This window comes from Neoarius graeffei, chromosome 13, assembly GCF_027579695.1.
Source record: "Neoarius graeffei isolate fNeoGra1 chromosome 13, fNeoGra1.pri, whole genome shotgun sequence".
Taxonomy (NCBI): Eukaryota; Metazoa; Chordata; class Actinopteri; order Siluriformes; family Ariidae; genus Neoarius; species Neoarius graeffei.
The window spans coordinates 43,002,291-43,019,754 of record NC_083581.1 but is presented as its reverse complement, the minus strand read 5'-3'; the positions used below and the strand labels follow the sequence as shown (position 1 = coordinate 43,019,754).

The following is a 17,464-nucleotide window of genomic DNA, read 5'->3' as shown; positions in this document are numbered from 1 at the left end:
TGATCTGTGTTCACCCTGTTACTGGGTTTCATGTGATGTCACATCTGCCTCATTAGTTATTCAAAACTTTAGCTGGTGGTCTACCGAAGCTCAGTTGACAAAGCGTTTGTACGGAGAAGGTGCGTTGCTGGCATGAAAAATGCCTTAGGCTTGCGTTGTTTTAGGTTGTTCGAATCGATCAAACCATGAAACTGATAAAAGTTTCTTCAGGGTTCCCTGTGAACTAATAAAAAAGGGTGAACGAACACAGGATTTCACAAAAAGACATCGAGAAAGGTGGCTTTTGAACCTCTCACTGAAATCGAAGGGAGCCGAGTCGAAGCGTGCTCGAGTCTGCAGTGATCACTTGGTGAAAGGTTTGTATCTCCCTCTCAGCTACGTCCTTAGTGTTTTCCAAGTACTTTTCTTGCTTTTGTGTCATTATTTTCCAGTACTTTATTTAGTCACAAAGCCATACAGTTACAATGCACTGTGATCACTTCTTCTCCATCTTGTTTAACTAATGCCGCTTTTCCACTACAAACGCGGCTGAGCCGTGCCGTGCCGAGTCGAGCTGAGTCGAGCTGAGCGGGGCTATTGAAGTTGCATTTCGACTACAACCTGGCTGGAAGTGGGTGGACACATTGGGTGGAGTTAGCGAAAGTGGGTGGACGTCACGTGATGTCGTTAAGCAGCGCAAACAGTGACATCAGTGACAGTGGCGGAACAAGTCAGAGCCGGGCCGGGGGCGGGGCAAATGACCGGGCCCTTTATTAAAGCTTATCATAACATCATTTTAGGCTACAAAATGTCCGCAACTGCGGTGTTTACCAATTTCAACACTACCGGGTGCAACTATGTTATTTAGTACATCAAGTCCTTCAAACGAACATGTAACTCAGAAACAAAAAACATTAGGATACTGTACATGGCTCATAATAAAACATCAATAGCCTATACTGCGCACATTATTTGAAGGGCATACGGCGAGCCTTGCGCTCCGCGAACTCGTGCACGATGCTCTGTATGTCACTGATTCAGTGATCTTTTAAGCGGTAGTCTCACGACCCGAATAGTAAACAATAAACATGGAGGACATGGAGTCGTTAGTGTTGCTGGTCTCGGTGCTGTGGCTTGTTGTCACCTACAACGCGGACAGATACTGGCAAGAGCGTATAGATGAGCCGAGGCGCATAAGGCTTCAGAAATTCTCGTAATTCATAATTCTTCTTCTTCCGGGTTTGCGGTGTTTACAGATCCCAGCGCGCTCGCGGGGCGTGTGTGGGCATGTGAGGACACTCCTCCTCACCAATCAGTGCACAGGGGAGTGTCTGCTCACGCCCCCAGCCTCAGTCGGCACGGTTTGGCTCGCTTCAGCCCTACTCCAAAACGGTGCGAGTTTTAGGGGCTAAGCAGGGCTGAAACGAGCCGAGTCGTGCTGGTTTTTGGTAGTCGAAACGCGAGCCGTGTCGGGCTGAAGTGAGCTGAAGCGAGCTGAAGTGAGCTGAAAAAGGGTAGTGGAAAAGGGCCACAAGATCCAGGTCTCTAAAGGGGTTTCTGATGATCTTTGTGAATGATTTACCTGAGAGATAAGAGCCAACACAAGTGAGCATCAAGCGAACTGTTCTTTGTTTACACTTCAACTTGCAGCGCTTCGTTGTAAAGACGCGAATGAAAAGCTTAAAAAACTAAAAACATACTTGCACGGGCAAAAACAATACAGGATTCATTCGGCAGCAACTCGATACCGAGGTCCTTTACCCAGCCACATACAAAAAAGTTGTAAGCCTCCATACTCTTCCACGCTTTCATCTGTTTTGCGGTGTAGAAGGACGTCTGCAACACCAGATAGTTCGAGATGTCGGGAAACTCGACTGAAGGGTAGTTTTTGAGATCGTATGACAAATCCTTCTTTCCCAGACTGTAGGGGTCGATTCCATTGCACATAGCAATCTTCTGAATATATCTAAAGTGAGCAGTGGCTTCTAGATTACGAGCGTACTCACTCTGATAAGTTATAGCTAGTTGTTTGCACTACGGCAGCCGTTTAGACCACCAGCTATTTCACTTCTGGTAAAACCGTTAAGAAAAGTCATGTGACCAAAACCCAGCAATAATTGGGGGGTTGAGAGTTCAAATCCTGACAATGCCACAACAATCCATGGCCAGGAGTCAAGAGTAGACCAGTCGATCAGAGTGACGTGAGCCAATCATGGGTGTCTGTGAACTAATGTATGTGGAAGAGGGCAGACAGAGGGTGGACGCATTGTCATGTTGCCCTGTGACAAAGCAGGTTGAAAAGATGTGCGGTGGCTGTTTCAGGAAGCACTTCCTCCATCCAAGGAAAGCCAGTTATTGAAGGACACAGAGCTTCTCAGTTCCAGAAACTAAAAGTACTGATATAACTGAAATGTACGACTAACTGACAATTAGTTTTAATTATTATAAATACACAGGTGATTATAGAAAATCACGTGCGCTGATTGGTCGGGAAATTCAGACTATTTCTCAATAATCACCTCGAGTGACTCGGCAAAATGGCAGCCAATCGCGTCATAACTGTAAGTGAGGAAGAATTACAAATTATGAAAGAAAATGCTGTTCCTAAAAGCACTAAAGATGCTACGAAGTTTGGTCTAAAACTATTCAAAGGTAAGGTGGAATTGTGATTTATTTTATCCATTTCAAAACTAAGTATTTTACGTGACTTGGCGTAGATAAGTGACACAAGTCTGTGCCGCGCCTTTATTAAATTTGCATGCCACTTTTGAAGTTTGAAATACATTTTTTAATGTGATTTTTTTTAAAATAATCACCTGGTATTTATAATAAAACAATTATCCGCCTCAGGCTCGACTTCAACTTCGTCTCGCTTATCATTTCACTGATATTCACTTCACCTCTGGTGAATAATTGTTAATTAATGGCTGACTAGTCGTGCAAACCTGAGCACAAATACCAAACAACCAAATGTAAGAAGATTCTCAACATGTAACTGCATTAGGCCTATTGTATGGTCTACTATTTTGTAATAAATAGGCTAGCATGTGATTTGGGACATAGCCTAAATATTAAGGGTAAACACAAGTTCTCTTACCGACGGTCCTGGAGCACCTGGAGGACCCTAAAAACAAAGCAACAAAAAATTCTGAGAAAACTGAGCTGCAGTTTGTTGCTCAATTGTTAACATCATCAACTGTACAAAACACGGACGGCATGGCTCCATTGCTTTCCACTGTATAGAAATGAAGCCAAACTTCCTCCGCCATGTCACATTTGGAGCTAGAGCCTACGCAATAGAGACAAGTCGAAGTCAGGTACACCCAATCATTTTGTAGGCCCCACCCCCTTCTCCAAGGGTCTTCATTATGGAAATCAATCTCCCATCTATCCAGAGAGCTTAAACTGTTTCAGCTGGAGATATTTCATTAATACGAATGTATCTAGGAAGGACATGTATCATACGGACATGAACTAGAAATGTGTTCATCATGCTGGTGTGGAATGCTCCAGTAGTGTGGTGGGAGTGAATCACTCATTATTTGAGACCAGTGTTGTAGTTGAGCCTCTAAACCTCGAGTCCGAGTCCAGTCTCAAGTCCCCAGTGTTCAAGTCTGAGTCAAGTCCAAGTCATTAAAAAAATTTCAAGTCGAGTCCACTATTGATCCGAGTCGAGTCCGAGAACAAGACTCCAACCGCACCATTTGACGGTGGCTGTTTCAGCGCCATTAACATTAGTTTGTCCCTGAACATGCCGTATGAACAGGTGAATGTGCTTCTCTTTGTCAGGGAGTGTGAAGTATTCTGTCAGAGATGGTTGGGAGACGGATGTAAGTGCAGAAGGTGTGTTTATTAATACAAGTGAAGACAGGTAAATGTAGCCCTCTTTTCCCTCAGAGGGGTGGAATAAGTCTAACCTGGGTCCATGGGTTAGGTTCTCACCTGTTAAGCCTTTTAAGTAAACTATGAGACTTAACCACCCATACAGTATGCTTGATACGACAACATAAACTTGCTATGCTAACCAGTGAGTGGACACAGAGGCAGTATAAAAAGAGAGAGTATAATAAAGTGTATTATAACAAGACACAGTCAGGGCTCGACATTAACGCTTGTCCGGGACAAGTGATCCTTTATGTCGGACAAGTTCATCGTCTCAGTTACTTGTCCGATCGGACAAGTGCCAAAATACGCCGATATTCGGGTTACATATCAAATTTATCAGTTTATTCACATGATTCCCGAAGCATCTCACTCGACATATTGTTTTAATGAATCGCTGGATGTTTCTCTTCGGAAAAAGCGATGTGCGCATGCGCAATATTCCATTTGCGAAACCGGCCAATACCGCTTCGTGTATTTGAGCTGAAAAGTAAACAGTCGTTTACCAGACCCTCCAGGATTTCGCGATGTTGCGATTTGCAACATCAACGCAAATTTAACCAGTCCCTGCGAATTCAGGGCGGTGTTGCAATTATATCCAATCACCGCAACTTTCCCGCAAATTTGACCAATCGTTGGCGTCGTCTTGAGGTGACGTCGACAAACTCCCTTCCGCCTTACTTCGGTGTATACGTTCAAGAGAAGCAGCATGTGCGAGTCAGTGTTTATGTCGGCTTAAATTCTGTTACTGAAAGTGTGTTATGTTTACAGTGAAGGACTGTGTGCACTTTACATTTTTTTTTACTTAATACAAGAAATTAATGGATGCCAAGATTTTTGCCAAAATGGTATTTTATTTTCCATTGTTTAGGCAGCTTCAGCATCATACTGTGAGATTCTGTTCAAATTGTTTTTTTTCTTCTATGAAGCCTGAGCCATTTATTTTATTAGTTTATAATTATTGTTTAATTTAGTCTTCAGGAGAGACTGCCTGCACACAGTACTAGTATTAATAGGTTTTTTTTCTTACATGAAAGCTGAGGCATTTATATTATATTTTAAGGTAACTCCATGTTGTGCTGTGAGGTTGTCTGCACTTTAACTTTTGAACCAACAGGTGCATTTGGATAAGTAAAGCCTATTTTTCTGCATTTTTGTAGTCCTGGTAATCTTTTACATTGGTAAAGTTGTTTATAGATCCATTTCTCAGTGTCTTTGTTTTTTAATCAATAGTTTTTCAGTAATAACAATATTTAACATATCACTCAATTTTAATCACAAAAAGAGAAAATCGCAACAATTTCTCGCAACTTTCACTTCCTCCCGCAATGTAATCGCAACAAAAACCTAAAAAACACCGCAACTTTCATCGCAACCATTAAATACCATACAGGAGCCACACTGAATAATTAGACAACAACAATTCATCAGTGGAGGATATATATTCAAAGTTAATAATTTAAAAATGAAAATATATATACTTTTAATTTTCTGGTTTTCAATTTCTCATAAATAAATTAATGATTGATGGAGTCCAACTTTTTCCGCAGTGAATAGATTTGTGTATTAAAGTAATTCTGGTGAAATTAGTTTATTACAAATAGTTTATTTGTGGGTTTTTTTCTCAATTTTTTCTTTGGACAAGTCAACTTCACATTCGGACAAGTAAATTTCCTTTCAACTTGCCCGACAGGACAAGTGGTTTCAAAAGTTAATGTAGAGCCCTGACAGTGTAACAATACCCCTTGCCTGGATACTCTACAAGACCTGAGCCAAAAAACTCTTATTAACAGTGAGAATATCAGTACAAATGTGTGAAATGTGTATTAAAAGGTGGCCTTACTAAAGGTTGTAAAACAATAGCCCTATGGCAATATAGTAAAGTTGCCTATTTAAATATGTAAAAAGACAAAAAGACGCTGACTCAATAATTAAAGGCTGAACAGTATATAATAAAGTTATCCGGGTATTAGATGCTTTAAATGTTTATCAAATGATTAAATATGATGAAAGACTATAATACAAATAGACTGAACAGCTATATGTTCGATCCGTATAGAAAAGACTTCCGTGTGAAAATTCAGACAGTGTAAACAAATATTTTCAAGTGTCAAAAACTAGTGATTCAAATATGGATAAACTCCCAGTGTCTAACTCTTTGCGACTGATATAAACCCAACAGGATGGATACAATAGAGTGCTCTGAGATGATGCTAAAAATAGTAACACTGCAGTCTGCGTGGCCATCTTGGAAGTCACTCGCTCCAGAGCGCTCATAGAGTACACATCATAGAGTACACATTCACCGATTCGTTTCCGCGTTAGAGGGCTTAGAAGCTTTGATTTTTTAAGAATTTAGACATCTGAAGTGATGGAGCACTACTGTGAAAGTTTGGATAAGCAGGCACGGGAGCGTTATGCTGAGAAGGTACGTTTCATTGGGAATGTAGATCCATACACTGTTAGTGAGAAGGAATGGAAAGCTGACCCCAGCTTGTTGCCGCATGTGACATACATCGATCTTGTGAACTATCTAGTGTTTCACCCAAGTTTATTTTGTGAACTAAAGGATTTCCAGAACTACAAGAGCATGGAAGCATACGATAGATTTGTGTCCGGTTGGGTCCGCGATGTGTCGGTGTTATAACTATTATAATTATTATCAATTATTTTAGTCAGTGAATAAAATGTAGGCCTAGTATGTAACTTGTACTAACAGCATGTGTACATAAACATTACTAGGCCTAGATCTTAAATGCTATTTGATGCAACAATGCACTGCAGTAGACATAAGCTACCTAATGTGACAAATATATCCATTAATCATTGCTGAAAGTACATAGAAAAGATAATAGTTTGTATCACATTTATTTTAGTAACTATGAAATTCAAGACAATATTAACCTACCTGTCACAAAGTGATCAGAACAAATCCAGATACAGTCAAGTTGTCCTAAATTTGATTGGTTAATGGCAGCCAGCCACTGTCGTCTCCTCTGCTCGTTTTTCTCCTGTGCTGCAATTCCCTGGTTAGTCACGACTTTAGGGAGTCTGTGGAAGCTTTTGCCACCCTTTTCCCCCCGGCTACTACAGCCAACAATGACGCACGTATTCTGCATTGTCACCCCTTTTTGCTTCGCTGAACAACAACAATGCACTGACACAGCGACCTTTGACTTCCAATATGGCCGCTGCTGGGTTCGCGCTGACCTCGAAGCACTCTATACAACACTCAGGCCAAGTTTACATTAGACCGTATCTGTCTCGTTTTCTTCGCGGATGCACTGTCCGTTTACATTAAACCGCCTGGAAACGCCGGGAAACGGGAATCTGCCAGGGTCCACGTATTCAATCCAGATCATGTCAGCTCCGGTGCTGTGTAAACATTGAGATACGCGGATACGCTGTGCTGAGCTCTAGCTGGCGTCGTCATTGGACAACATCACTGTGACATCCACCTTCCTGATTCGCTGGCGTTGGTCATGTGACGCGACTGCTGAAAAACGGCGCGGACTTCCGCCTTGTATCACCTTTCATTAAAGAGTATAAAAGTATGAAAATACTGCAAATACTGATGCAAATACTGCCCATTGTGTAGTTATGATTGTCTTTAGGCTTGCCATCCTTCCACTTGCGAGTGGTAAGTGATCTGCGCTGGGATCACACACACAGCGGCTCAGTCTCGAATCACTGCTCGTGCACTTCACTCGCGCGCTCCAGAGGGCACTCGCTGTTCAGGGCGGAGTGATTTGGAGCGCAGGATGCCTGCGGAGCCGAGCGTATCCGTGTATTGGTGTTGCTGTGTGCACGCAAATCGTGTATTGGTGTTGCTGTGTGCACACTAAACGTTTTAAAAACGTTAATCTGATGATCCGCTGATACGGTCTAATGTAAACATGGGCTCAGTACCGTTAACTAGAATGCTTAAAATACTGCAGTGACGTCACTCAAACTACACATAAATGTGATCACAAAAAAGCCGGCATAACACAAGAAAAAGAAAAGCCCCCGTTGCAGGCCTGTTTAAAACTCCTCGCAAAATCGGTGAGGATCCTCGCCAAAGCAGGTATCTTACTCACAGTTCGCACTCCGCTGTCTCTCTCAGCAACATTTCAACTCACACGGTCAGTCAGTCAAGTCAGTCAGTCAGAGCGCGCTCCCCCTCGATGCTGCTCCCTCGATGGCTAACCTGAGGAACCTCGAGCCGCCTGGTAGCTCGAGGCGCTATCAGGCCGCATATGTCCCACGTCGGCTGTCTGAGGAACCTCGAGGCGCTATCAGACAACTCCTATGCAAGGCGAATAAACAATACCAATACTAATACTATACTACAATTACCACAAAAAGATAGACGGCTAGCAATTAGCTTGTTAGCAGGCGTGAGCTGAACCCCAGTGTAGTTAAGAGTAGCTAGGCTACGAGCAACTGGTTAAAAGTAGCTAGGTCTGATTCTCTCTCTCTCGTGCCGATCCCGTTCTCTTCACGCAAATCCTCTCCCAGTCTGCCGTGTGTGTGTGTTCGTTACACCTCTCTCCCCACCAGATCCCACCCACTGGGTGCTCTGATAGGAGAACAGTGAAACTGACCATAATCTTGACCTATGATAATCATTTATTCCACCAGCTATAGAGTTAGGTCTGCCCACTTAGTGCTCTCACACAAACCTTGTAAATAAAGCAAAGTAACAATACTTAACGGTCAGTGGAAAATAACTAGCAGTGCTGTGTATGTGTGTAAAACAGCTAGCTAAAGGACTATAGTGATACTGTGTAGGTCTGCAGCTAACATAAACAATACATAAAGCAGTACCCAGTGTAAGCATCAGGAGTTATAAAATAACCCTGGGCTACATAAACAATACAGAACGACAGGCAAAATCGTAAAATGGTGAAACTGGCAATAGGTCAAGCGAGGCACAAACAGGCTATCGTAGACTCGGCAGAATCAAAAGATGAGAAACAGGAAATCAGGGATCAGGAAACCAAACAAGGAAATAAGGCTCAGTAATGTGTCAGCAATGCAACTCAATACTTCGCAAAGTAAGTGTGCTTTCACAGTTTTTATATCGGCGTGCTGATTGCACCTTAATCCTGCGCAGGTGCGAGTCATTTACAGCGTGAGTGCGAGAGTCCGCTTGGCGCGAGCGCTGTCTGGAGCGCACCCGAGAGCCTATCTGATGCACGCGCCAAGGCGCACAGGTTGTGACACTCTTGCACGAAATTAGTACAATAATTAATGTAGATATAAATATGAATATAATTATGGCATGTTACAAAAAATAAAGACAAAATCCGAGTCCTCGTCTCCAATTTACAAGTCCAAATGCAGTTAATGCACGAGTCCGAGTCCAAGTTCAAGTCATCAGTGCTCAAGTCCAAGTCAAGTCACGAGTCCTTAAAATTAGGGCACGAGTCGGACTCAAGTCCGAGTCCTGGACTCGAATACTACAAGCCTGTTTGGGACACATGGCTATTCCGAGTGCATCGTAAATTAACTAGCCTACTTCTACTTATAAAAGCCATCCTAATGTTATTGGTAGTGTATGTGTTCACTGGCTGGAAGTCATTAAAACTGAAATAATGTAGCTGTCAAGGTTGCTATATGGCTCGGCAGCTAATGTGATTAAACTAGACTTTTCCTATGAAGCCTCTTGATGTTTCAAACATTTTTAATAGAAATGCCTAACAGTTTGTATGAGTGCATGTGTCCAGAAAAGTTCAAATAAGTAGCTATATGACGATAAATTCTGTGGTGAAATGAGCTGGGTGACTGCAGTCAGTCTCTTCTGGGAAAGCTGTCAATCACTTCATTCCAAAATGTACCCATGCCTTCTTAATTTAAAGTAAAATGACATTGTAAAAAGACAAAGGAAATTAAAAAAATGTACAGATATCATCATAAGGAAAACTAATTGTCTGAATTTGACACTGTAGATGGAAAGACAGTTTAGACGAGAAAAGTGACATGAAAAAGGAGCTTTGTTATTGAAAGACATGGGATGGGCGGGGCTAAAAATAGCACTGCAGCCAGCCAGGAGGGGCGCTAGACTTGTGATGGCTTCACTTTTTAGAGACTATGCGCTGTCCAGCTACAGTTTTCTGCAGTCCATGGTTAAAGTCAACATACACATTCAGAATGTGAGGGCCTCCGTATACTGAATTTTCGAACTACAAGAAGCTACTGGTTTTATACATAAATATAAATGACGTATTTAATAAAAGTGAACAGAATAGTATTTAAAAGATGGCACTGGATCACTTGACCCACTTACCCTCAGTCCTGGACTACCACGTGGCCCCTGGGGTCCCTTTTGGGGTAAGAGAAAAAGTTAATGCAATAACAACAACAACAACAACAAAGCAGTTTGTCAGGTTGCCAAAGTGTAAACTCGTCTGTCCTGAAGATGTTGGAAAACTTAAAGTTACAGCTTTAGCTCTGACACTGGAGGCTCCTTTCATAAATACTAGTTAAAAATTTCCTTCCAGAAAATGTCACCATATCAACAATTACACAAGTTTATAGAATTAGTAGCGTATTAGAATGAGTGCATTAATATAACCTTGTGTTTTGCAGTTGGACTAATTCCAATGTTATGAGATAATTAATCAACACCTTCTGATCAAACACAGTTCAGTATTCTTCAGCACTGTGGTGTAAATGTGTAACATTAGTATTTCTATAACAATGACCAACTGCGAGTTTCATGGAAAAGCTTTCGATCTGTGATGGAGCGCTGCTGCCTCTACAGGCCAGAATATAATACTGCAGCTTGGCTTCAATCGTGGGATTGCAGGTATTCACTTTCTGTGCCTGCAAATATCCTCCATCTCTTCCAGTAAATATTTATTCAGGTTTTATTTCTGGTAGTGAGTAAGTGTACACTGATGTAAAAAAAACCAAAAACAAACATGGCTCTGGTGCTGATGCCAAAAGTTGTTGAAATTGAAAATGATCATACTGTTCATATTTGTGATAGTATTATTGTTTTCAGTCTTAATGTAAAATGTGGAAAATTTGTTAAATTAAAATTTCTCAGTTTATAGTCCTTACAGGTGAGATGTTAAGATTATAGAAAAGGGAAACAAGTTTCTCACCATCTCTCCTGTTCCTCCTTTAGGACCCTGAGGACCCTGAGAGATGACACAAACACATACATGAGCTAAAGCAAATGCACGCACACACACACACACACACACACACACACACACACACACATATACACACACACACAGGTCTACACTTACAGGTCTTCCGACTCGACCGATCATCCCAACTGGACCAACAGGCCCTGTGAAACCCTGAAAAACACACACACACACACACACACACACACACACACACACACACACACACACACACAAAGAGGAAAGAGACATAATGAGAAATGAACGATGGAGTAAAAGTTAGAACAGGAGATTCCCAGAAACACAAGAAATCCATGAAATATTCAAAATCTATGTACATAAGAGAGAGTAAGAAAGAAAGAAAGAAAGAAAGAAAGAAAGAAAGAAAGAAAGAAAGAAAGAAAGAAAGAAAGAAAGAAAGAAAGAAAGAAAGAAAGAAAGAAAGAGCATGAGAGAGAAAGAAAGAGTAAGAAAGAAAGAAAGAGAGAGAGTGAGAAACAAAGCGAGAAAGAAAGAAAGAGCGAGAAAGAAAAAGAGCTAGAAAGAAAAAGAAAGAAAGAGAGAGAGAGAAAGAAATGCAATGAGTGAGAGAAGTACAAAGCAATAGAACTAAAAGGGGAGAGAGAACAATTAAAGAAAGCAATTAAAGTAGTTTGCTAATATTTAAGTATTTAAGTATGCACGTATGGCAGGATGTGAGACTGTAAGTATAAAAGTGTGTAAGCAGGTCAGTATAAGTATGTAAGAATGCAAGTGCTGAAGTATGTGAGTATGTAATTGTACAAGTATGATTGTGTGAGAGTATGTATAATAAGTATGCAAGTATGAAAGTGTGTGAATATGGAAGTATGAAAGTGTGTGAATATGGAAGTATGAAAGTGTGTGAGAATGTATAGTAAGTATGCAGGTATCATAGAGTGATGTCACTCACCAGTGTGCCCAGTGGCCCTTTGGGCCCTGGAACTCCAGCAAAGCCTAAATCTCCACTCGGCCCCTGGACGGATCAAATAATAATAATAATAATAATAATAATAATAATAATAAGCAATGCTAATATGCTAGTAAGATGTAATAACACACACATTCAGTGAAATACAGATACACTATACTGTGCATGTGTGTGTGTGTACCTTTGGTCCAGGGAAACCCTGAAGTCCTAAGATGCCTGGGTCTCCAACTTCCCCCTACACACACACACACGACTGACAGCTGAGTTAAGCTGAGCTGGACCACACACACACGTCTGGAATGTGTGTTCAATCTCAGCATCACTATCATCTCTGTGTTCTGTGGGGAACCTGAGAACTTTCTTTCCCCCTGAATTCGTCCGTCTCTGACACGAGCAGTGTCTCTGAGCACTGAGGAGTGTGTTTAATTAGACACCGCTCACTGCTTGCTTATTAGTCTGAGTAAATTTAGTAGCTTAAGTATTTTAAAAAACACAAAAAAACAAAATAAGCCTTTTGTAAGGGTTTGTGTGGTATGGAGGCTGCAGTTCAATCCTCCATCTGAGCTATTCAAGTATGCAACATTATAATATGCTCCCACACAAGTGGAATATGTCGCTAGTAGGCAAGTAAGCTAGTATTCTCGTGAGCTAATACACACATATGCTAGTATGTAAAATGCTAGTTTGTAAGTTACCTAGAAAACTGATGTCTTAATATAAAAGTATGCTGGTATACACGTCGGCTAGTGTGACAGTACGCAGGAATGCTACTGTTCTAGTGTGGTAATATGCAAAGAAGCTAGTACAGCAGTGCATTATTAGGCAAGTATGCTAGTATGTAAAATGCTAGCATGCAAGTAGGCTAGTGTGCTAGTACGCAAGCATGTAAGAAAGCTAGTATCTTCATACACAAGTATGCCAGTGCGTTATTAAACAAGTATGCTAGGATGTCAAACTCTGACTATTAATATGCAAGTATGCAAGCAAACTATTAGGAAAATATTCAAGTAAACTAAGAGATAGCTAATAAGCAATTAATTAATAGACAAGTATGCTCATGTACTGTAAGCTAACAGACAAGTATGGAAGCGAAGCATGCTGCTATACGAGTAAGTATAGTAGTCTGCAGGTAGTATGCTAGTATACTAATAAGTGCTATTATTGCTGGTACACCTGTACTAGCCTCATACTCCAAACTGGCATTACCGTAGCATTAATAAAAACTTCTGTCTGATAGCTGATGGTTTATAGATATTCGATTGGAGTTTGGCTCTCACCGGTTGACCTTTGACCCCAGGATTGCCCTTTCTGCCCTGGTCTCCAGGTGCACCCTGCAAGCCCTTAGCACCTGCTCGCCCCCTGTTGCCCGTTAAACCTTTCTCTCCCTGAAAAACAAAACAAAGCACGCACACACCAAAATGGAGCGGAGGTGAAACGGTAATACAGGTGAACTCAAGGAAGGGATAGAGAAGAGAAGAACCTACCTGTATCCCAGGCTCTCCTCTGTCTCCAATTGCACCAGGAGGCCCAGGCTCACCACGTGGACCAGGAAGTCCCGCCCTCCCCTCAATGCCTGTCGTGCCATGCTGACCCTGTCAATCAAAACAGGAGACTTTCTAAAACAGAGCTCCTACCAGTGCAATCTGCCGATGTAACAACATCATAGATGTGTCGTGCTGTTACAGGAAACTAATCAACAACGTGATTGTGTGATGAAGCAGAGTTACTGTTACTACCTGCACACAAAAATACCCACAGATTGTTATATATTCACAAAGCTCCACAATACTAAGGATCAATACATGTTTTTAATTAATGTGCGGTGTGAAATAAATTGCAATAGAAACAACATATCAGAATGAATGCGTTAATATAAACCTGCGATTAGCTTCTGACCAATCACATTCGAGAATTCTTAAACTTCATGTCTTGAACTTACTGTGCGTCCAATCAGACCAGGCAGTCCTGGTAGCCCGGGCAACCCTGGAGGACCATCAGGTCCAGGATATCCCATCATCCCTTTGGGCCCTGGAAAACCTACAGATCCCTGAAACACACAACACACTCAGTCACACACTAAGCCACATGTTTATTCAGCGCTCCGTTCTGAAGCGAACATCACTTTAACTTCAGATCATTTGTAGCTGGTGTCAGTTATCCAATTAAGTTAGCGAGCTAAATGTTTGGCTCAGTATGGAAGGAATAAAACACTTTCTGCTACAATATCATAGGAAAGTAATTAACGACAGGCGGCATGGTGGTGTAGTGGTTAGCGCTGTCGCCTCACAGCAAGAAGGTCCTGGGTTCGAGCCCCGGGGCCGGCGAGGGCCTTTCTGTGTGGAGTTTGCATGTTCTCCCCGTGTCCGCGTGGGTTTCCTCCGGGTGCTCCGGTTTCCCCCACAGTCCAAAGACATGCAGGTTAGGTTAACTGGTGACTCTAAATTGACCGTAGGTGTGAATGTGAGTGTGAATGGTTGTCTGTGTCTATGTGTCAGCCCTGTGATGACCTGGCGACTTGTCCAGGGTGTACCCCGCCTTTCGCCCGTAGTCAGCTGGGATAGGCTCCAGCTTGCCTGCGACCCTGTAGAACAGGATAAAGCGGCTAGAGATAATGAGATGAGATGAGTAATTAACGACAGGGTGGTGTGATGAAGCACAGTTACTGTTACCATTCCGAAGCTGATTATTTTCCTGTAACAGCACATCCCCAAGTGTTTTATTCCTCTTATAGCACAACAATTACAATAACAGCAATACCAAAAACAATTACCTCGAAACCAGGAGAACCTGCCTGACCCCGAGGACTGTTTTTTCCTGGCTGTCCCTACACACACACACACACACACACAAACACACTTTACCAAGTACTACAATTTATTTGAATCCAGGTAATTAGCCACTTCCCAAAGCAGCCTCTCTCCCTCTCGCTTTATCTAGTTATGTACCTATTAATCTATGTCTCTTTCCCTCTTTCTCTCTCAGTCTACCTCTCTGTCTCACTTTCTCTCTTTCCTATCTATCTATCTATCTATCTATCTATCTATCTATCTATCTATCTATCTATCTATCTATCTATCTATCTACTTCACGCCATCTTTCTCTGCCTCTCTCATTCTGTCACTCTTGCTCTATCTCTGTCTTTCTCTACTGTATCTACATGTCAATTTATCCATCACTTCCACTCCCACTTCTTCTCTCGCTCTATCTATTTCTGTCTTCTCTTTATCTAGTTATCTACCTATTAATCTGTCTCTTTCCCTCTTTCTCTCTATCAGTCTGTCTCTTGCTTTCTCTCTTTCCTGTCCATCTAGCTCTGTGTTACAGTCCCCCCCCCACACACACACACACCTGAGTTCCTTTATCCCCTTTAGGTCCTGTTTCTCCAGGCAGTCCAGGTAATCCCTAAAAAGAATATGTACATTTTTATTTATTTAATTACGAGAATATCGAAATACAAAAGCGGATAAAATCCAAAATAGCTGAGCGCTGCAATGTTTAACAGAAAACACATTTACAAAATAAAAAATGTTTTTGTTCTTTACAGCATCGTCCTTGCATGAAAAAATCCCCAAAACCATCATCCCATACCAATTACTCCATAATTACTCAAAAGGACTGAAAACATTTAATGAGGAATATTAAAAACAGATATATTCTTGTGTAGTAAACATTCACACTGATTATTTACTCATTATTTAGAACTTGGAAAGCAGATTAAAAGACTAAAAACAAAGAACATAGAAAACATTTCAAAAGGAATAACAGATTAAAATTAAGTACTCACTGGTGCCCCCTGCTGTCCCACTGACCCCCGAGCACCTGGGACCCCAACGTGACCCTGAAACGCAGACCCACATTACATCTCCTCTCTCTTTTTCTGTCTCACGCTGTAATTAACTGGGGCTTGAAAAATGATTCATTTTAAAGGAAACTGATCTAAAATGAATCTGAAATTAAATTAAACCCGAAGGCTTTGAAGATGCCCTTTACTCACCTGATATCCGTTATCTCCTGGATCTCCTCTATCACCTTTCTCACCTGGAGGACCCTGCCCACACACACACACACACACCCCAATTCCAGACATCTAACAGCACCATGTAAAACTCTGACAGGAAGTGGAGGCTGTTTGAATATAAGTTTGATCAGGGAAAACCTTTTTCCGTGTTGTTACTTATTAATACATTATTATAACTGATAGTCTTATAATTCGATTAAAATATTATATTTCATGTACTTGCTCATGTATGGTCAGTGTGTTATCATTGCTACTGCTTTTATCCAATAAGCGCACACATTTTAAACCTGTTTTCAAGAAAATTCACACATGATGTAAAAAACAAAACAAAACAAAAAACAATTACTACGTAATGAAATCAAACGTGACATTCGGACATGGCGGTCAAACTTGGTCATGTGATCATTTTCTAACATTTTATTTAATGGTAAGGATCTGGCTGATGTGTCTTGTGAGTTTGGTAAACAGGAAGTGATGGTGTGTGATGATAGGAGGTGTAAGGAGATCTAGACCTACTGGTTCACCTAAGGGCCCCGGTGGTCCTGGAGTCCTGCTGTCCTCTCCTGGATAACCCTGATGAAACACACACACAAATATACTGCGCTCACGAAGTAGTGCTACAGCCATCACATGCACAAATTCCTGCTAAAGAAATAACAGACAGATCCATGTAATGCTAATTACCTTTTCACCTTTAGGTCCTGGGGGTCCAAGTGGACCAGGTTTGCCAACATGACCCTAAAGTCAGAAAAAATCAAAAAGGAAACAAACATTACACAAAACTTCAGCTAACGTGCAGAATCCACTACTGAACATTCACGATTATAGCTAAATCCTAACATCTTGTGATGTTTATTCGCAAGATAAAAACATGCAAGCTCATCTTATAAAATCCCTGAAACAGTCGTCTGTTTAGCAAGCAAGACTGACTTTCAGCAGCTAGTTAGCTATCTAGAGGATGTTCCGAAGCCATTGTTAGAGTTTAATGGTTATAGTTAACAACTTGTGAGGTCTTTTAGCTCGCTGAAACTTGAGAATGTTAGCGTCTGCTGTTTATTTCAATACTGCACTCAGCCCATGTTTACATTAGACCGTATCAGCGGATCATCAGATTAACGTTTTTAAAACGATTAGTGTGCACACAGCAACACCAATACACGATTTGCGTGCACACAGCAACGCCAATACACGGATACGCTCGGCTCCGCAGGCATCCTGCGCTCCAAATCACTCCGCCCTGAACAGCGAGTGCCCTCTGGAGGGTGCGCACTCCGGCCCTGCGCAGCTCACAGAGCGCGCGAGTGAAGTGAACAAGCTGTGATTCGGGACTGAGCCACTGTGTGTGTGATCCCAGCGCATATCACTTACCACTTGCAAGTGGAAGGATGGCAAGCCTAAAGACAATCATAACTACACAATGGGCAGTATTTGCATCAGTATTTGCAGTATTTTCATACTTTTATACTCTTTAATGAAAGGTGATACAAGGCGGAAGTCCGCGCCGTTTTTCAG

At 41.6% G+C, this 17,464-nt stretch overlaps 1 protein-coding gene across 1 annotated transcript in view; it reads right to left on the bottom strand.

Annotated features, from left to right (window-relative positions):
• The window catches only part of LOC132896734 (collagen alpha-1(XXIV) chain), a 286,940-nt gene that overhangs the window by 7,636 nt on the left and 261,840 nt on the right, over positions 1–17,464 (bottom strand). Inside the window, exons 41-55 of the mRNA XM_060937767.1 lie at positions 16,637–16,690; positions 16,469–16,525; positions 15,929–15,982; positions 15,719–15,772; positions 15,283–15,336; positions 14,705–14,758; positions 13,874–13,981; positions 13,419–13,526; positions 13,212–13,319; positions 12,116–12,169; positions 11,917–11,979; positions 11,106–11,159; positions 10,956–10,991; positions 10,133–10,168; positions 3,077–3,103 (exon numbers count right to left, since the gene is read on the bottom strand). Coding sequence (XP_060793750.1) covers positions 3,077–3,103; positions 10,133–10,168; positions 10,956–10,991; positions 11,106–11,159; positions 11,917–11,979; positions 12,116–12,169; positions 13,212–13,319; positions 13,419–13,526; positions 13,874–13,981; positions 14,705–14,758; positions 15,283–15,336; positions 15,719–15,772; positions 15,929–15,982; positions 16,469–16,525; positions 16,637–16,690 — 921 coding nt within the window. The remainder of the gene's footprint in view (positions 1–3,076; positions 3,104–10,132; positions 10,169–10,955; positions 10,992–11,105; positions 11,160–11,916; positions 11,980–12,115; positions 12,170–13,211; positions 13,320–13,418; positions 13,527–13,873; positions 13,982–14,704; positions 14,759–15,282; positions 15,337–15,718; positions 15,773–15,928; positions 15,983–16,468; positions 16,526–16,636; positions 16,691–17,464) is intronic.